This window comes from Chaetodon auriga, chromosome 17, assembly GCF_051107435.1.
Source record: "Chaetodon auriga isolate fChaAug3 chromosome 17, fChaAug3.hap1, whole genome shotgun sequence".
Taxonomy (NCBI): Eukaryota; Metazoa; Chordata; class Actinopteri; order Chaetodontiformes; family Chaetodontidae; genus Chaetodon; species Chaetodon auriga.
The window spans coordinates 19,930,390-19,952,169 of record NC_135090.1 but is presented as its reverse complement, the minus strand read 5'-3'; the positions used below and the strand labels follow the sequence as shown (position 1 = coordinate 19,952,169).

The following is a 21,780-nucleotide window of genomic DNA, read 5'->3' as shown; positions in this document are numbered from 1 at the left end:
TCAAAGAAAGTGGTTGAGTGCCGGCTCCATGTTAGTTGTAACTTTCACACCTCGAAAGCTCGATCTCAGAGAGCGCACACCATCTCCAGTGCTGCACAGTCTGATCTGAGAGCAAACGCATGCTGTTTAGATTAGTGATAGACAATCATGGGATATATATATATACACCAGAGGAGCTGCAGGTCATGAGAAAAAGCCTTGACAGTCTTTGGCAACATTAAGAAACCCTTTTATAAAACCTTGAATCAGCACCTGGCTCGGATCCACACCAGAAACAGAGAGGTCTTTGGCCGATGACCTGACGTGGCACTAAATTTAATTGAAATTTGTTGACAAGGTTTTAAGGTATTGTTCTCACCAGCAGATGAACGACTAAAGCCTCTCAGATCCAGTGGTTTGTGGCTGTTAAAGGCCCTGAAGGGTTCAGTACGAACATTTTCAGTTACCGTGTGTTCAGATAGAATGCAAAGCGAGTTTTAGAGGCGGTGTGTTCAGAGCCGATGGAAAGATGCGTTTAGGCGCGATGAGTTGAAAATGTTCAATTTGAGCAAAAACTCCAAAAACTGGGCTTTATAAATCTGATTGATAAACAAAAAGACGAGATGAGCTAACGTTTGGTCAGTTGGCTGTTTGGAGTGAATAAACGTGTTGAATATTTAATGTTATTTTCGGGGTTTTAATGCCACATGATGATATAACTGTGTTATATGGACCTGAGTGTGCGCCGAGTCGTTAATATTCAGTATGTAGAATTTAGACCTAAGAATGGAAAACACTGATTTTTTTGGTATTTGGTATTTTGATTAATGCCTCCTCATTTTGACATTTGACGTTTAATTGCAAAGTGCTTTGTCTGCTTCCAGCAGAGAAGTTTCAGGGTCTGACAGGATATTTCTGCACAGCGCTGTAGGTTAAAATGTCAAATCGTGCAGGAGAATTGGCTTCACTGCCAGCTCGGTCCACGTAGTTCGCTCTCGCCCTATAATAATTCATTTTTTCTGAGAGTCTGCCATCTGCATTGTCACTGAATATTCAACAGTAATTCCCTTTAATTCCTGCACTGTATTGGATGTTTTATGTATGACTCTGTAACAGCTGGCCCGGCGTCGTCATTAACTTAAACTCGCCTGTTTGAATTCAGATCCCATTTACTTCTGGCAGCAGACGGCGGAGGACATGACGGTGTGTGTGCGCATGCCCGAGGGTGTCACCAAAGAGGAGGTGCACTTCAGGCTGACAGCAGACAACATCAGCATCAGAGTTCAGGGTTTCCCTCCTTTACTGGAAGGCCAGCTGCACGCATCTGTAGACCCCGAGGCCAGCGCCTGGATCATCAAAGATGACAAAAGGTTCGCAAAGATGTTGTCTTTCAATTGTTATTTGAGTGTTTTCAGGAGCGGAAACAGCTTGACGCAGGAAACCTCGTAGTTCAGTAGAGCCTCAAACCTTCAACTCCAAGTAACAGTTTCCATCTCTGCTCTTTGGTTCTGCTGTACATTCACTTTCTTTCCTCACCACACAATGACAAAGCAAAAACAGGTTTTTGGAGTGCTTTATGAATTTATTAAAAAAAGGGAAATGTGCCATTTACAGTAGTATTCAGACCCTTTGCTTGGTGTTTGCTTAAAGCACCTTTGGCAGCAATGACAGCCTCAAGTCTTCTTGGAAATGATCCCAAAAGCTTGGCACATCCCTCTTGTGGAAATATCTTCTTGGCAGAGTTGTTGGGAATTATGGCCTCATGGTTCCATCTTTGTTTCATCAGACCTATTTGAGAATGATGGGGGTCAGCGTGCTCTTGGGCACTTTCAGTGCTGCAGAAATGTTCTTGTATCCTTCCCCAGATCTCTGCTTTGACACAGTCCTGTCTCGCAGGTCTACAGGCAGTTCTCTTGACCTCATGGCTCGATGTATATCATCAACTGTGAGACCACTGAATGTCCAATTATGTCCAATGAATTCAAAGAGGCACAGGTGGACTCAAGTTGCAGAACATCTCAAGGACCATTGATAGATGTGGGATGCACCAGAGCTTAATTGTGTCATAACAAAGGGTCTGAATAATTATGTAAATGGGATATCTATTTTTGATCAATTTGCAAAACACTCCAAAAACCTCTTTTTGCTTCATCATTGTGGCTTATTGTGCAGTTTGAAGAGGAAAAAAAATAACTGAATTGAGTCTGAAACCTAACAAAAAGTGGAAAACTGAAAGTCTGAAAACTTTCTACATGCACATGGAGCCTGCGCTCTGTATGAATTATTACCTCTGAATGTGTGGAGCGTTGACCTCGTGCAGCGTCCATGCACCACTGCCGGAGATTTAAGAGACCTGAGACACATTAGACATATGTTAGATTACAGTTTTCTACAGTCCCATGAACCTCTGAAAACCCTTGTTCTGTAGCCGCAAGACTTATTTCACGTGCTGTGGTTTTAGCTATCGTGGAGAATATTCTTCATCTACAGGGTGAAATGGGCAAGTGTACAGTGAGGAAATGCAGGTCTTCAACAGGTGTCAAGGCATGAAATTGAAAATGTTTCCATGTGGTGCAAGGAATCGAGTAGCAAGTCTCGTATATTCATTGCCTAGAAAAAAAGTACTCAGCTGCCTTTTCAGGGGTTAATATTTTCATGATTTCTTTTTTTTCGGCGGTGCTGAATCACAAGGTGTGTGGCTGGATTTCTTTTTGACACTGAGCAGCAGAACCCCTGTAAATTGCCACCTTATTGCGTGTCCCTGTGATGCTGGTCGCAGTGTCCTTACAGGGTCTCTCAAGGTAAATTGGTCTCAGGTAATGAGCCAGGCGCAGAAGAAGAAGCCTTATACATGAAATCAACAGCACTGAAAAGCGTCGCCTCACCTGGAATGGGAAGAGTGTAGCCGGGCTTGAGGAGTGAAGCTTTCAGGTGAACATCAGACAGCTCGTGAAGGGAAAGGAGAGCCTCGCTCAGGCTGTTTTCAGCAGAGGAGAACTCTGGCCTGGACTGGGAATTCGTTCGGTCAAGGAGAACTTTAAGAAACTCCTGAACCAACTGACACGTTCTCTGCAGAGGAGGCAGAGTCAGAAGGCTTGAGGTGCAGCCAGGGGAGATTTCAACAGGCAAAATTAACTCGCATGGTGTCACCAAAGCAGGCAGGACAGGACTCCAGTATGATCAAGCCTAGTCAGCCGCCAGTGCACATCGTCACGTTTCAATTGTGCGAGTAAAAATAAAGCACTTTGAAGTGAGTGACCGTGCAGCCTGTGTGTTCTGGGGTCGGCATGTACGTTAACGGGTCAGGACGGGTTCTCTTTCGACTTGGAGATAATTACGTTTAACTGGTCGGTTCTGGTACTGAGCTTTGAGGTGCGGGCAGGTGCAGGTGTGCAGAACAGGACTACGCTCCCTGATGCACTCCAGGACCCGGTGACTTCACTTTGGACGTGGTTCCAGGTGCAACATGGCACATTTCTGACCACGTTCTTTTTCAGCCTGGTTTTCACTTAGTCTTTAACATCTGCTATCGAACTTGCACTCACTGTGTGACTGTTGAACACCGGATTGACATGGAGGTGTTGTCCTGGTCGTGACGTCCATGGTGATTCAGTGTTGCAATCAATAAAACGGCAGAGGGGGCTGAATACGTTTCATAGGCATTGGACCTATTAATCCAGTTTATGAGTTGAGTGATATCCGCCACTTGAAGACCTTTCTCCATGTCTGGATCAGCCCTCCAGTACAAGTCCTCCAGTGCAACCAAAAACATGTTACATAGCCTCTTTATTCGTCCTGTGGTAATCCTTGAGTTTCAGGGTTTGTGTTTGTGTGTGTGTGTCTGAGGGACAGAGAGTATGTCTGCATCTGTCTGTCTGTCTGTCCTGTTGTGTGCAGAAAAATAAGGTTGTTCAGCTGAAGAACTGAGAAATGAACATGAGCGTTTATTCTGCAAGTCTGATTTATTTTTCATTTTGCTTTCTTTAAGCTTATGGCTGCTCATCTATCAAGATGAATCGTGCTGTCGTTTGGCGGGTGATATCTCCATACTGTGACAGAGCGCTGTGTGCGTCTAGATGCCCCTTTAAGCTTTGAATATGTCGGAAAATCACACCTTCATCCTGGGTATTGACTGTGTTTTCCCACAGATACACAAAAGGCATGATGATAGCCAGACAGAGTGTAAAAGAGATGTTTTGATTTGTTTCCCCGAAGAATAAAAAAAATGCATATTTTAGATTGAAACTTGGCTAAAGCAGGGTGAACCGTTGATTATTGTTTGTGTGTGTGTGGATGTGCAGACTGCATCTGGATGGCCTTTTACGATGTAAATACTTAAAAAAAAAAAAACACCTGTTGTTTGTACTGAGCATGTTTTCCACACCAATGGCTAATACTCTTTACAGACCAACAGCTGAGCACCATCCAGCTCTGCTCTGTCCACAGCTGAATTAAGAAGCTGCCCTTTGTGTCTCTTTTATATCTTCTCATTGTTCTCCAAATATAGACCTGCCATGTAGCATCCAGCAGTATAAAAGGGCCTGAATGGTCCGGGCTTCTGAAGGCGCATGTTCGCACTCGTACTTTGAAGCTGCAACGTGTGCACAACATGTCACGTTGAGGACGAAGGTTCACTGTTACTATGGCTAAAAAATTCTGATAATCAGAAGGAATCCAGCTTTTCCCCCCATAATAATCTACTGAATGGACCTGAAACACAAAGTAATGAAATTTCAGAGGTGTAAAGTACAAGAACATTACACTTGTTACAGCTTTCTCAGGATTCTGTGTGTCACGAAAAACAGAAAAAGCATGAAGTGAGTAAGAACATATAATTGGGCTCTGACAGCCAGCTCCATGTTGGATCTGGTTACCAGCTGTCAAAAATCCCATCCTGGTACCAGTGAATCTCTTCATTGAACATTTCATCCGTCCTCGCCTGTTTTTATTAGCAAAGAGTAATTTGGAAAACCTTTAGGGAGCAGACTTCTCATTTTGAGCCGTTGCTAATGAATGCTGTTGAAAAAGTCGCCATCAGCTGTAGAAAATTACGTTTAATTTCACAATGGTGAAAATGAAACTTCTGGCTGTTGTCCAACCGGCTGAGGCAGATACCGGCTGAGAGAGAACATTTGTGAGGGAGAGGAGCTCTTCTCTGTAACAGCCCCGTGTGATCAGGAGTGTTTTCAGGCAGTTTCAAGTGAAACTTTTCAGTGAATGAATGAATATCAAGAACTAGAACATGTTAAACTTATAGTCCTGAATCATCAATGGACGTCTGACGAGAGGTCTGAAGAGAGGTTCACCACTTTGTGAACACATGATTGGATGAAGGATATCACTGCTTTGTGAAGTCAGTAAACGCAGTTCATTTGCATTGATTGATTAAATTCTGTTTTTATTTGCATTTCACACAGCGTACAAACTTTTCTGGGGTTTCAGAGTTGTGAGATTTGTTTTAAAGTCAGATTCTTATCTTTTGTATTCATATGAACTGACTCGATCACCATATCAGAAGGACTTTTTCACACCACCAGAACTCAACACAAACGTTCACGTCCAGCCATTTATGTTTCTTCCTTTTCTTGCTTTTACACTCAGTTATAGTCACAGCCTCTAAACAAGCAGACAAACACACCCTCTTTTAAAAAGATGTGAAAAACCTCAGGCGACCTCAGCTGAGATTAATACATGGACTCAGGGACACTTTGTAAAACTGTTGTCACTAAACTCAGTTCATTTGCAAATGAACCAAATTCAGTTTTTCTTTTTTTTCTTACACAACATCCCAATTTTTTTGGAATTGGGGTTCAAGTTTTTTAGTTTGTTAGCAAGCAAATAAGCAAGAAAATCAATTTATAGTTCTTAAAAACAGAAGTTTGGCTTTAGATGGAAAGGAAAGGAGGGAGACAGGAGACAAAATCCACAGCAGTAACAGTGCAGTTAAGTTACTTTGAAATCATTTTGAGGCTAAATGCTGCAGTAAACCTGCGTGGTCTTGAGTTACTTTCTTTCTGTTCTGATGTTTGTCTCGAGCTGAATGTCAGATCACTTCTTGTGTTTTGCTGGTGTGGTGCAGCAGGCTGCGGTGCAGGTAATGTGAAGCTCTACTCTGAGCTGCTGACGTCCAATCGGGAACCTGAGATTAAATTGCTCGGGGCAAAAACGCACGTATGCGAGGAAGAAAATGTTATTTTAATTTTATTCTAATTTATTCATATTTTCTCCCTTGAATTGCCATAATTTTGTGAAACGCTGAGAGTTGATGAATAGGCTCATGTGTGCCTGTATTGAATTCATTGTGCTCCCTCCAGTGAAACAGGCCTGAGTGTATAGATTTCATGTGTAGAAAGACAGAATATCATTATGCAGACTCCACAGCTGCTGCCAGTGAAAAGCACATGACCTGAAATGTTGCTGCACGTATTTATTGTAAGTAATTAACGGACGATTGTCAAAATTAGCCGTGTAGAAACAACGACTGATGGCTGCATTTATTAGAAATTACAGAACCTCTCTTTGACTTCAATGTTTGAACTTTTCAATTTCTGCAAATTATGCAGTTTTGCCTCATGATTATTTTCATTATAGGTAAATGTGCCATTATTATCATCATGCATTTGGTCTTTGCAACACTTTAAAAACTGTGACAAAATGCTCAAAGTGTCTGTGAGCCCAGAGTGACTTCATCAAATGTCTCGTTCTGTCCAAAACCCAAAAATATTTGTGTGCATCCGTCTGTAAAACCTAAACTACATCTGTGTGATAATGATGTTGCATTTATTCTGAACTCAACTTGAGTCTAAATGTCTGAACAAACCCTTATTGTCCAGACGACAGACCTTTAGCTCAGAGTAACACTTTTCGGCTCTTACGTGGGAGATGAAATACACGCTGCTTTTTCTTTTCCTTCATTCAATATGCAGCTCAACTTCAAACACTTCTCAGTCGCCACCGAGGAGCATAATTAGTGTCAAAACCAGATCGGCCACAGTCCCGTCTGCCTGAACAACTCTTCACGTTCTCCTCTGACCTTTCTCATCAAACCTGCGTTTTAGCCCACTAGACTGCTCCTGATTGGATGTTTACTGGTTGATTGCATCATTCTCATTCTAAGTACGCCGCTCAGTCAGACAAATCAGGCGCTCGGCCACTTTCTGAAATTGAGGAACCAGAGCTTTCGGCTTGTGGCCGCTTGAAGCAGGATGCCAATTGTGACATATAAGAAATCAGTAAGTGAGCTGTCTGAGGCTGCATGTCTGCACGCCGCCTGCTTGAGGTCTATGACAAGGATCGTGTGTGTGTGTGTGTGTGTGTGTCCTCAGCCTGGAGGTGACCCTGCAGAAGCGCGACGAGGGACCGATGTGGCCGGAGCTGGTGACCGGCGACAGGAGAGGGGAGTACGTGATGAGCGACGAGCAAGCCGCCCTCATCCAGGAGAGGCTGACGCACCTCACCTCTGAAGACTTGGTAGACTCCCTCTTTACATCACGCCGATAATTCAAATAGTAAACGTTATGGATGGTCTCCTTTATCTGCGCCATCATTAAAACAGAAATCTTACCTCCCACTCATGAAAATGTCGTCATGAAGTTCAGGGCCGGTTTGTGCTCTCTCTTAATTAAAAAAAAAAAAAAAAAACTGTTAATCATGGCAGATTGTGGAGAAGATTTGTGTTTTTTCTGTCAAGAGAGAAAGACAAACGAAAAGGAGACATTTAATATGCAGGAAGTATTTGAGAGGAGAAGTGTTTTTTTTCCCAACTAATAACATATGTTTTTAATACTGTTTGAAAGTTTCAATCATATTTTAGTATTTATCAGAATATTATTTTATATCATTTATGATACAACTATGACATTTTGGGTAGTGCTCACACAGAATAATTTCCAAATAATTTCCCTGGAAGTTTCATGCAAAGAACTTTATTTAGTACAAATTATAGGGAAAATAGGAATGTCCTTCATGAACGGAGCCCAAATAAGTATTTTTAATTATTATGGAATCTGTATTCTTAGTTAATGTTGAGTTTTCTGCTTCTTTTCAGCCAAATTTGACATTTTTGCATCTTCAGCTTATCTGCAGTGTAACAACGAACACACTCTTTAGGTTAATGAAGACATGTACCAAATGAATATTATCATTTTCCCTTAAATCAATCAGCGGCACGTGTTTGAAGATGTTCCTCAAACATACAGTCAGACTTCCACGAGGCACATGTTTGGCTTGGCTTTGCTTTCTCGGGAGGTTTTCTCATGACCTGAAATGCATTTGTGGCTCTTAGCATCCGTCCCTCCTCTGAGGCCTCTCGTCTCTGCCCTGTCCCTCTCCAGCTGCTCTGGGGCCTCCTCTTCCTGACGTCTTGTACACATCATGGCACTCGGTCGCTCTCGGTCTCACGATCGGCATCGGCAGCATTTTTAGCCACTTCCTCTCTCGGGCTAATACTTCATTAGTATCATCTGGGTCCACTCGAAGCCCTCGGTGCAAGCCAATCCTTTTACATGTTAATAGATGCAAAGCAAGTGTAACCGTAGCATCTTTCTTGTTTTCCTGTTCCCCTCTTTTAATCCAGAACGGAAACCCTGACAAGGACAAGCCCCCTTGTAACTCTCAGGAGCTGGAGGACTGTGATGGGTTCCCAGAAGACAGCTTCAGCCTCACACATTTTGACGGAGAATCACTCAAGCCCACTCAGGTGGTGAGTAACATCTCTCTCCTTCACTACTAAACACTTTGATTCGCCAATCCATCAAGCCTGAGCCCTTATACGTAACATTTTCAGTCATTTCTGTCTGCTCCTTCCATCCCTCATTCCCCTCAAGTACGCTGTTGGCTACCTGATGCTCGCCGCCTTTATAGGAGCACGTTTTTAGTCAGCCCTGCCCCCAGTGAGCAAGCCAGCGCCAGCCGTGCACTTTTATCAAACCACTTGACCAGAGAGCTCCACAAAGGCAAAGAGGGAACAGGCACACCTACTTCACTTCCATCACCTCGTGACTCGAATAGTAAGAAGCTGAATCATTGTAGCCGACATCTATTTTTATAAACGCCCACTCTGAGAACGTATTTGTGAGGGTAAATACTTGGCAGGGGCGTCGAGTGGTTAGAGAAGATTGAACTGTAATCGAGAAGGCCCAGGTTCCCTTCAGCAGTGTTCAGCACGGTTGTGATGCAGCAGAGTGGCCTCAGGACTCCTTTTTCATGTGCTGATGCTTGTTTTTCACCCTATAGACTCTTCGCCTTCGTGCATGGAAAAGAGTGGACTCGTTGACTTGTGTCCAAATGCTGTGTATCAAAGGACTCATTACCGGCTTGTTGAAATAGATGTTTTCCTGCTGCATTGCGATCAAAGACTGCTGGACTCTGCATTTCAGCTGCAGTTAGCTTCTTTCGCAAAAGGTCATATACTCTTGCTGGCATTTTGACTAGTGTTTACAGTCTACCCCCGACTTGAACAAACATTAATGACTATATTTACTTTTTGTCTTCAACCAGAGTCTACAGGAATGCTAGCAGCTCTTTGAGGCTGTTCCTGTAGACTCCGGTTGAGCTAAATGCTAAAAGCAGCATGCTAATATGCTCAAAATGACAAGGCTAACTAGGTGATCATGTTCACCATTGTACCATAGCATGTTAGCATTATAGCATTTGCTAATTAACGCTAAACACAGCTGAAGTTTAGGTCTTGTAAGACTTTTTAAGTCACCAAGGGGAAGAGATTTTGACCATCCACAGGGGAACGTGAGTGTCTGTACCAACTTCTTGCCAATCCATCCAATAGTTGATGAGATATTGTGCTCAAAACCACAAATGTGAACATCATGGTGGAGCTAGATGAAAAGTCAGGGGATCACCAAACTCAGCAGGATACACATCTTGAACACCATGGAAATCTGAACCAAAAGTTCATTTCAATCCATTTAATAGTTGTTGGGATATTTCAGTCTGGATTTAAGTGGTGGACTGACTTTCCTGCTGCTAGCATGCCTAAAAAAAACACCCAACACCTGAAGAAAGACACAGAAAATAGAAGAAAACTAACATCTCCTGGTCTTTTCCACTATTAAACGATGGATGCGCGGGCTCATAATCTTCCTCCTTCTGTTGTCCTTGTTTTGCTCGGTGAGTTGAGTAAGACACATTAGTTTTTACAGCAGTAACCTTCATGAAGCTGTGGTGTGAGGAGCATTAAATCTGGAATGCTGTACAGTGAAATCTTGGCCTTGTGTTTCTTGTTGTCTCAAGCGTTGGGAGATTTTTGCTCAAAAACTGCAATTATTGGCCATAAATCCATCTAGAAGAGACATGTGAGGGAAACCCTGCACCTGCCAGGCACATCCCTCTCTGGACATCATTTACTCGAAGAGGAAAAACACACATCACATGTTGCAGGTCAAGGTGAGGGTTAGAAAACCGTTCAGAAGGAAATGTGGATTTTTTAACAGTTGCTTAGAGTTAAAATTATGCTTTTCTCTTATTTTTATTTAGAAGGTGACGTGTAGGCTTTCACAATAATGGCATAAAATGTTAAATTAAAATACTCTGTGACGCAAGTATTTCTAGAAGCAGCTGTAACAACCCTACGTCTGTGTTTTGGAAATACGAAATAATGAGCATAAGTGAATGCTTTTCTATCCCCAAAGCAGATATGTAGCAGTTTGCAAAAGCTCTATTCATTCATGGACATTAGTCTGTCCATCTGATGCTCCTCTTTCGCCTTCTCTGTTTCATTTGCACAGAATCATTTTCACAAAAACTCTTGCAACAGTCAAAAATAAACCCTTTCATTGTGTAATGAAAGGCTAATAATGAGCATTGAATCTAAGGTGCAGTGTTTCTGCCCGGGCTGCGATGAAGAGCTTGATGTGAATACGAGCCCTTTCATGTTTCTCCCTCCATTTACTCTGCAAACAGTGCAGCCAGGCAAGCTGCTGCCCTTAAGTAAGGCGGATTGCAATCGTACCTGTACCATCAGCCTTTTGAAGGACAGTTGGCTCTGTTTGTTCCACATGTGTGTGAACATGTGAGTGTGTGCAGGTGTGTGCATATGTGTGTGTGTGTGTGTGTGTGTGTGCCTGTGTTTATCTGTATCTCATCCAGGAAGCCTTACCTTTCAGTTCTTCCCCTCCCACCTGCATTGTATCCGCCGTAATGCTTCAGTCGCTCGCCTGCCCACTAGGACATATGCTGACCTTTTGTATAAAACCTTTCAGCTTAAAATTGTGGCACCTCCTATTAATTTGGCACCTCCGTCGATGTGCTTCTCTTTGGTTCCGATCCCAGTTGAAAAGACGAAGAATGGTTTTTATGCTTGTTCCTTAGAGGGAGGCTGTGAGTCATAGTCACTGGCCATATCTGCAACACCTGGTACAATGGACTGTATCTGTACATCTGTTAACTGTATTTACTGCAGCCTTTGGCTATCAAAGCTTTCTCTTACAAAGGGGATTTAGGAGTCATACAATTCCCTATGGTTACTGATAGCACCACTGAAAATGAAACAGTAATCTTTTTAATAATAGAGATATTGTATGTTGAAAACTAGAAAATGCAGATATTACAACAAAGTTTGGGACTTTGTGAAAACTCTTGATATTCCCCTGAGCTTCAGCTGTAACTGTATGTTTAGTGCTAAAATGCTAACATGTTAGCATGATAACATGATAAACTAAGACAGTGAATGCTTTAAACATACTGTACGTGCTACACATCAACATGTTCATATTCTCATTGTGTGCGTTAGCATGCTAACGTTAGCATTTAGCTCAAACCATTCGCTATCATTCATCAGCTAGTGGATACCAGCTAAAAAACTCCTTGGCCTTTCATCATTTGGTCTTATCATTCTGAGCATGTTAGCATGCTAACGTTAGCATTTAGCTCAAAGCATTGCTGTGCGTCAGTGCAGCCTCACAGAGGTGCTGTCATGGCTGCAGACTGCTGAGATATTCAAAGCTAAAATCAGTCCACCTTGGTGGAGAAAAGTCACAGTTATTGTGACACAATATTTGAACTTTTTGTGGAAGCCCACTCTTCGAATCAGCCTGAGTGATGGTGTGAAACGAGTCTCTTTCATGGTGCTGGCACTCTCAACCAGGACAGGTGTGACTCCACCAGCCAATCACCACCTTACAATAGCAGAGCACAGACAGCATCTCTGAACACAGTGAATGTACTGCATTTTTGAGTAAAATACACAATGATATCTGGTGTCTTCCCCTTTGATTCAAGGGAGTGACACTGATTAAATGTGATATTCCAGAGAATGGCACACGAAGGGAAGCTGAACTTACTATCCGATATTAAGGATCACAAACCAGACTGATTGACATCGTCTCTGACTGTGGTTTGATTCGACTCCTGTCTTGACTGTGGATTTAAAAGACAAAGTTCAGCGTCTCGGACAGGAGCGAGTCTAAATAAACAAAGATTTGTCACCTCACTGCAGCGGCAGGAAGGAGCGTGACGGAAGCGCTGATGATGATGACAGAGAGTTGGCATTTGAGCTGTTATTGCAGGCATCTGGCCTCTGTGTACAGATGCATTTGCTTTTGCTTTTTAATGCCAACCTCTCGCTTCCTGTGCTCCATCTACAAAGCCTGTAAACCCTTTGATTAAAAAGTAAAGAGTAGTCACTACAAAGCTTTTTTCAGGCAAAGAACAACTTGTCTGTACAGATTCAAATTGTAGTCCTTCATATGGTGAAACTTTTCAATGCAAGATTCAACTTACTGTTGTTTCCAAAGCTCAGGATCATGTTATAGTTCATAGTATATTCTGTATTTAGACGATGTCTACAGTGTCACTCAAAGGAAATAGTTGATGTGATTTTAGTATTTTCAGCTGTATAATCAGGTGTGGTGTTGTGGCTGGCAGCTGTTTCCACGGTTGGAAAAATAACCAAACCAGTCACAAATTTGTGGGCAGGATTAAGAATCGGGCAGCTCATCGTCCTTTGCCAGAACCAGAAAAACGGGCACGCAAATGGCGAGAAGCAGCGGTGAGATCGACCCAGCTGCCGTAAGCAGCTATTTAACGAGCCTGTGTTAACGCAACACTGGTGCTGGTGAGAAATGAAATACCATCCAGGAAGTTGTAGTGACAGATTGGCGTGTTTGAAGGGTTACAGACTCCAAAACACCACACAGGACTTTACAACTCTGGAGTTATCGCTGTCGTAAATAGTGTATTTTTCATTATGATGATTGCAAGATAAACGGTAGAAATGAAACGTTTATGTTACAAAGTAATCCACCAGACACATGAGCTTGCATCTGATTGGTCAGCATGGCTGTGTTGTGTTGCTGCAGAAGTTCAAAAAGCCTGGATCAACATTTTGGCTGAAGATGTTAAAGCACATGAAACGTGATTCTTTCATTAATTGCAGATGGAGTAACTCTCCAGAAATATAACTGCAGTACACTGAGGCAAACTTTGTGTAGAGCCGCCATAAAGGAGCTAAATGACACCATGTCCACCCCTTTCTGCTTCTGCTGTGCAGCTACATTAGATGCATTTAACAGTCTTGCAGCATCCACAGCCTGAGCTGAGCTTAGCTTTTATCTTTTTTATCCCTCTGTGGTTTGAATAGCGTATCTCCGTTTCACAGGTAACATAAGAATTAGCAGGAATTAAGATTCTGGATTCAAGATGTTAATCCAATGCTTTGTTCTGCTGCTGGCAGCTAAATCTTCGACAATGGCTTTGAAAAGAAACTGAAGCAGAATAGACGTTTCTGTTGTGTTTTATCTTGTTGCTTCGGCTCTGATAAACTTCTGTGGAGGTCTTGACTCTCCTGATTGCCCTGGTTTGGAAGGTTTGCAGTTCATTTCTGACAGGCCTGTTGGAAAAGATGTGCTGTAAAATACTAAGATAAAAGTCTCATAATTGGATTTTTCCTTTTTTAGTATGTGACCGTTAACAAGCCACATCAGAGGACATGGTTTGACTTTCAAAGACTCAGGCTGGGCTTAGGCACAGCACTATATTACACATATAATAACAATGCTGAAGTGTGTTTGACAATCTAGTTTTGTTCTCCTGGGTAATGTGATTCTTAGAAAAAGTGACAGAGAGTCGAGTTTTCGGTTAAAAATAATTAGCTTCCAGTTGCCAAATATCAAACAATAACCCTGATACCCGAGTAAATACCCACTCCCACCCAGCATCTGTGAGTAAGAGCTGAGAATATTATCACGCCTCAGGTGTCAGATGTTGACAGAGATTTTATGAAGGCTTATCCAGATTTGTTTCTTTCCTTCGCAACGGGTTTGTCAGGTTATTAATCCACATTTTTGTGCGGGGGCTTCTTTCTTTCAGTGCATCAGTTAAAAAACAGCGTTGGACATTATTTAGTTTTTAGACTCCAAGAATAAGAGTAATTGTTGGCGGTTCTACGTGGACTTTTTAAAGCCCACAGACGTCACCAGACACCATGGAATTAAAGGGATTTGTAATGGATAAGCTCAAGATCCACCCGATGTTCATTGAAACTACTCTCTACTACCAGGATAGAGTCATGATTACTTCCACTATCGATAAATCAGCCTTTTGCAGATTAAACGTTCGGTCCATAGAATGACAGCAAATAACAAAAAATGCTCATTTCAAGTCTCCAGAGCTGATGTGAAGACTTATGATGTCTGACTTTGTCCAGCCAACAGTCCACAAAGATTCACTGGAATCAAGACATGTCAATACCACAATAACTTCCATTTCATCGAACAAATGCACTTAATAGCTTTCATGATATCCCTGCAGAGTCTTTGCATGTATGAGTCTGGACAGACGTGGATGTAAACATAGGTGCACCTTGACTGACTGGTGGTGGCAGTCAGCCGTGGGGCGGTAACTCTAGTTTTCCATGTTTTTGTTTGTTTTCATTGTTCACAATTGATGACCTGGTCAGTCACTGCTGTCCTTGTCAGTCAGATCAAATACTAAAGCGTGAGCCAACATCTGCCATGTGCTCAAAGTCAAACATAAGAGGCAAGAAAATGAGTTTTAGAGTGGAGGAGTGATGGCTCGCTTAAAGGCTTGTCATTGTGTGCAGCCACCAACATACGTGCTGATTTATGCCGGATTTTCAATGCCTGTCAAGTGTGTATTGAGATGGGGAGGACAGCGCTGCCTGACAGCCTCGGAGACATGCTGGCAGCTGGATTCGTGGGATGTGTGTTGACTCGGAGCGAAGGATCGGTGTGAACAGTCAGATGTCGAGGAGCGATTATAACGCCGCAACGGTCATTTTCTTTCCAAAACAAACGGAGTGAGACTAGAAAAGCACCAAACTGCGCACATGCAATTATGTCAAGTGCATTCATCAGAGTGAAGCCAGTGTTGGGCAAATATATTGACTTTTATGGCTGTTATCACATACATTACAGGTTTTTACACACAGTGGCCATGATGGAGATCAGCCACAAACTGTGATCTCAATCTCTGCATTTAATGATGTTGGTAACCACGTGGGAAGAAACATGTAGGAAAAACCTGCAGATGTGTTTTAACTAGTTTTAATTCATCAAGAAGGATGAAAACAAAAGAGCGAGATAGGTAGACGAAAGAAAGAAAGATTAAAGGAGGTAAAGATAGAAAGAGGGAAGGAAGGTAGCAAGGAAAGAATGAAAAAATGAAACAAAGCAGGAAGGATGGAAAGGAAGAGGAGGAGGAGGAGGAGGAGGAGAAAGAAGGTAGTGAGGAAACTTTATAAAAAGGGAGGGAAGTAAGACAGTATGTAAAGAAGACAGAAAGTAAGGAAGAAAAGGAGATAGTATTCAAAGAAGTGAAGACAACAGGAAGGTAGTAAGAAAGGAAGGAAAGTAGTAAGGAAATGAGGAAAGAAAGGATAGACACCTTCACACACTCCTTCATTAAATTACCTGTGAGGGCTGATTCTGTCTTGATTGAGTGAATTTTATGTCTTGTTTTGACGATGTTCTCCTCCGATCGATATGCTCATTGATCACCGGTTTTGAGGCTTATTTTTCAATCACACATTAATCAACCTGATGAACTCTGGGTAAGATTCAAGAGTGATGGGAAAAGTGCTGTAATTTCGACGTCGTGTTTACCTGCTTCATACAGTGGAAGTCACCTCCAGTCTGACTAGAAAGTTACAGGCTTCGTCCTCGGGGCACTTTAACTGTCCATCACTGTCCACAACCTGCTCCGGATCACAGAGGGACACGCCTGCCTGGAGAGTACTCGTTAATTACACTGTAAAATATGGCGTGTGACAGAATTAAAAACGAACCGACTTTAATTCACACCTACACCTCTCCCTCCGGTCCGCCTCTCTCCAGGTGAATCTGGGCAGCCATCAGTACCTGTTCACGGTGGACGTGAACCCGTCTGACATGCCGTGCCTCTGCCTCAGACACGATGTGGACGCTCTGGTGTGGCAGCCTCGTCCCGACCAACCCAGTGACATGTGGGAGCACATCGCCACGTTCAACGCCTTGGGTAAGCGCTTCATCACAGACACCTGCTCTGATGCTTCCTGTCAGCCTTACGAGGCTGCATGTGTGCCGTTCAGAGCAGCACCTCCCAAAAAACCCACAGAGATACATGTTGAAGAATTAGGTGGAGCAATATAATGAAGTAAATGTACTCAGGTGCTGCAATTGTACAACTTAAACTACTCAACATTATATACAACTACAGCTGCAACGAACAGTCGGTTGATAAATTAGTTAGATAACAGAAAATTAATTCAAAAAACAAATTTATTGCAAAAACATGGTTCAGGCTTTTCACATGTGAGATGTTACTTTGAAGTATTTTAGTGTATTTGTAACACAAATTGTACAGTTTTTACAAACCAAACAAGAAGTCAATGAATAAAGTAATCAGCATGTATGAAAATAATCTAATTATGTGCTTTAATGTCGCAGTCACAGAGGCCATTTTTCTGCATTTAGTACTTTTAATACCTGAGTAATATTTCAATGCAGGACTTTACTGTATAGTATTAGTACTTTTACCTAAGGAAAGCATCTGAATACTAATACCTCTCATATTAGGCGTAATTTTTCTCTCATTGGTGAGACATCAGGACATCACTGACTCTTTGTGTAATAGTGCTGTAATTAAGCCGTGAGTCACATCATTTCTGTTAAGGTCCTTCTTTGTGTACTAATGCCGACATTAGAAGTAATTTTCACCATAACACACAGTACGCGCCCTAAGATCTAACACACACGTTGAATGCACTTTGTACCTCGTAAAACACTTGAAAAACCTTCGTTTGCATCTGTGTTTGCATCCATTTGCAGTCAGGAGTCTGAGTTGAGGAGCAGTCATTAGATCTTATGTGAAATTTTAGGATACTCCTACGATAATGGGTGTCTGTGGTATAAGAAAGCAAATTTAAGCCTGCAGCGTAACTCTTTTTGCCACCTGTATTCTGAGAATACCCACCCCTACTGATTGGGTTAGCTAACCCCCAACCCTCATTACAAACACTAGCCAATCAGAGGCAGAGTAGGGCGGGTCTTCGCTGAACGCGGTGGGAAAAACAATGAAGCTCTGCAGCCTCCTCTGTGGCTCCTGTTACTCCACCATTCAGCTCCGTCCAGCCTCACTGGCGCTGTGCCAGCGTGACAATGTCACCACAGACACCAGATTTAAAAATCCAGTATGCTGTGAAATACAGAGATTTACCTGCTGGTGATTGGCTTAATCTGTGTTTCTGGTTTTCTCCTACTGCCAACACTCCACAGCTCCACCTCATAAGCTGAACAGCACCATAGTGAAATATTAAATTCCTCTGCAGCTTCCTCTGCTGCCAACCAGTGCGCCTTGGCCTTCAGCACTCAGCAAATGAAGCCAGTCGGGCTGTATTTTCTTCGACACTCCCATGAAAATGGTACTCATCGCTGCCCCTGGTGGCCAGATACTCCACAGGGTCCCTTTAAGATGTGTGAAATTAGTCACCGTCTGCGGGAGATGTTTGAAGGTCTAAGCAGCACTCTCAGCAGAGGCCCATCTTAATTTCCGTTTTTGACGAATCATGACAACTAGAGTTGAATTATTCATTCTTACAGCAATTAACTTTGTTTACATCCGCTGTCATGCTGCTGCTGTGCCTGCGGCGCTGCAGCGGATGGATGACACAACGCTTTAAATGGCTGCAATAAAACTGCAGTTAATGACGAGAGGGAGTTTACTGACGCTGCTCGTATCCCGCGGGGACGCAAAAAGAAACACACGGAGAGTGTTTGAAAACAGGCTCGTGGACAGATATCTCTTCATGAACCGCTCGCAGAGGTCTGGATCGTAAAACGCAGGGTGAGAGCTGGATTATGCCTCTCAGCTTAGTGTTGAGACTGTAATTTTACTCCAAATCTCAAATCAAATACTCAGAAAATGTGCCCATTTCTCGAGTGTCTTTCGACCTCTGTCTTCGTTTCATTTGTCTGCTCATCTGTCTCTCCTCAACGACGGCATCCGACGCAATATTTATTTCAATTTCCCGCTTTGACAGCGACGGCATCGCCATTTTTTCTTCTTAACACCGCAGAGTTTCGCCAATCTGCTCATCTCTATGTGGGATACATCGACCGGTTTGAGAATGCAGATGGATCCCCGGTGATATTTTCAGATGCAAATCAGAAGAAAATGAGCTGAAAACATGCACATTTCAGCATTCAGATGAAGCTTGTTGGTGCGATCGAGAGGACTGTGTCATTATTAGAGTTAGTTTTCCCCTCGCACGAGTGAGTCTAGGCAAGCAGCATTTAGCTTTCAGTGCACAGTCCATCTTCTTTTACATTCATTTTTTATCTGTTTTTATGTCCATGTTGCCTAATTCTGCACCGTTGAAACTAGAATTTGGTTTGTGTGAAGTGAAACGTGTTTTCGGAGGGATGAAATACATAACGTGGTAATCGGTTTGCTTGTGTGGTCGAGGCTCTACGAGGTGACATTGTCTTGTAAAACTAATCTTATTAGTCTTAATGACTAAAGAGAAGCATCCCGCCTTCTGTTCTTGAGGCGCCCTGCTGTCAGATGGGAAATCTCAGCGTGCAGGAAGTGACTAATCAGATTGTAAGAGTGAAAGATAATGTGTTTTCCAGCAGCGATGGAGACCAAACAAAAGTCTTTTTGTCCTCTCTCATGTCGTCATCTTCGGAAGTGACCTTCCGTGTAAGCAGACGGGAGCGTGCCGTGTGCAGCTTAATGCACACTATTTATAATTTTCAAATGCCTCTCGGCCGCTCGGAACATGAGGAACGGAACAAAAGACCGAAAAGCTCTCTCAGTGATGAAGGTCTGTTGTTGTTTTTTTTTAAGTGGCGTCACCAGATTTCTTGTTTTGTCCGTTCAGTCAAAGAAATTTAATTTACATGGATATAAAGCAGAAAAATCCTCACATTTGGACAGAACCAGCAGTGTTTGGAATTTTACCTTTGCTATGACTCAAATCATTGATCCATTTACTCAACTCACATGTTACATCTGTAGAGCCCTCAGGATATGTGAATATCAAACCTCTCTGCCTCTATCAAACCTCTCTGGTTTGCAGAGCGTCAGGTTCATTATCACCGAAGTTCCTCTCCTGGCAATCCCTGAAAACTCATCTCTTTTCATCAAAGGCTTTTTTTCTTGAAAAAAAATCCCTTCATGCCTTAAAGTGGCTCAGATACAACTCCACACCTTTGCCTTCATTTCGTATGAGCGGGTCTACGAATATGCAAATATCTCCATCCACCCGTCTGCCGATCACCTGCAGCCCGAGCAGACCTCCTCACCTTCATCTCTGCTCATCACACACACAAAGCTCTGCTGGTTGTCTGCTTTGCTGGCTACCCAACACCACATGATGACTAGTAATAAAGGAGTAATTCAGGCATACATGTTTGAAGAAGAAGAAGAAGAAGAAGAAGAAGAAGAGCTAACTGTACAGGGTCGCCTCCACGTCGATGTATCAGAATATTAATGTATTTTCTGTCGGCAGGACGTAACATGAGCCTCGACTTCACTACGTTATCAAGCAGCTCGTAATGTGTTGCTAACGTTGGGCGAACTTGGTCACCAGCTCTGACCAGTTAGCTATGGCAAGCCACACCCCCCTAAGTTGACGGGACTGGCTCTTTAAGCATGTGACAGGTTTGTGAGCTTGTCATTGGTCCGTTGAACGATCAGCTGAAGTGTTGAATGCTTGTTTCGCTCCTCGTTTGTCTTGTGTCATATTAAAAAACATCCCATGGACATAAGAAGGTAAAACCCTGACTGGAGTTTCGTTGGAGGTCTTTAAGGTGTCCCTGGAGAGGCCTGACTGCTCGAGGTGTCCTGCATAATGTCTTCCTCTCTGCAGGTCTCTGATCTTAACAATCTGTCTTCACAGGTTACGTCCAGGCGTCCAAACGGGACAAAAAGTTTGCGACCTGCGCTCCAAACTTCTCCTACGCTTCGCTGTGCGAGTGTCTCCGCCGCTCATTCATCTACCGTCAGCCGTCGCCAGTGGAAACCGTCCTCTTCAACAGGAAGCAGGGCCGTCAGGTAGGGCAGGTTGCCAAGCAACAGGTGGCGAGCCTGGACTCCGATAAACCAATCCTGGGCTTTAGAGCAACCAATGAGAGACTGTACATCCTGACCTCCGGCAACCTCTTTGTTCTAAAGGTCAATAATAATTAGATTTGGGACTGTGTTAGGTTCAGACTTTCGTCTCTTCGGCCTCTCAGAGTGCCATCGTTCCAGACTGAGCACGGTTCATCTGCTGCAACCGGAAAACAAAAAGCTTCCCTCTGTGTAAATTCGTGCTTCATCTGTCTGTACTGGATTCTGTCGTCTCCTCGTGTTTCCCGTCATGAAATGTCTGTAAGATCAAGTAAGTGCAGCGACTTGACTGCTAATAAACAATCATTAGAGCTGCATCTCTCCAGCACGTTCAGTCAGAAAACAATCATTTCACGTCTTTAAATGCTTTAATCACATTTGGTGATCGTGGATGCTTCATGAATATACATTTCATATATGTAGTGGCATAATGATGCTCACACACGATTACAGACATTCATACTTCCATGAATCCAGTTAAAATACGCTTGTCTTAATGAATGACTGACTCACTGAGGGCAGGCTGTGCTGCTCTGACGGCTGATTGCAGTGTTTTGTCAGATGGTCAGTGGGGAGGAGGACGCTGAGGAAATCCCTCTCCTTGGCTCGATTTACAATCATTACTGTGGAAGCTTGAAAGAAGTGAACATTCATTTCCATAAATTTACATAAACATGTTTCACACATCTCCCCGGCTCCTGTTGCATTAGCCTCAATCTTGAACGGATCAGATGGACCTCAAGCCTAAAATCTCAAGAGGCCTAAAATTCAATCACGTCCTGTACCAGGTTTTTCTTTCCTCCTTTTTTCAGTGGCGGTGCAGGTCGAAATGGGAATGCTACACTTACACATACTCATACACGTTAGGCCTGTATTTATACATACTGTGTGATGCATTTTGAAGTGCATGAGCTGCTGGGACAGACAATGGAGGTAAGTTTGAAACTTTTAAACATTTCCTGCAGCATTAAACGCGTGAAGAGCTGCAGTTTGCTGTAGCTGTAAATCCCTATTTTTGTCATGTTTATGCCAAAGCTAAAATCCTGAGGAAAAAAAACACCATTTCCGCCTTCCTTGTTCAGCAGTGACATTTTGTTTTTCCATTTTAAGACACGCCGAAAAAGCCCACTCGTCCAATCGACCAACTAAATATGAAAAGATTCAAGAGGGAGGCTAATGGACCCTTTTTCTTTTTAAAGAAAAGGATGGTCTGCTTCCTCTTTCTCTATTCTTCTT

At 42.9% G+C, this 21,780-nt stretch overlaps 1 protein-coding gene across 1 annotated transcript in view; it reads left to right on the top strand.

Moving 5' to 3' along the window:
- The window catches only part of nudcd1 (NudC domain containing 1), a 32,539-nt gene extending 11,670 nt beyond the window's left edge, over positions 1-20,869 (top strand). Inside the window, exons 6-10 of the mRNA XM_076755323.1 lie at positions 1,142-1,349; positions 7,305-7,449; positions 8,555-8,680; positions 16,287-16,446; positions 20,333-20,869. Coding sequence (XP_076611438.1) covers positions 1,142-1,349; positions 7,305-7,449; positions 8,555-8,680; positions 16,287-16,446; positions 20,333-20,622 — 929 coding nt within the window. The 3' untranslated portion in view covers positions 20,623-20,869. The remainder of the gene's footprint in view (positions 1-1,141; positions 1,350-7,304; positions 7,450-8,554; positions 8,681-16,286; positions 16,447-20,332) is intronic.
- The last annotated feature ends 911 nt before the right edge of the window (positions 20,870-21,780 follow it).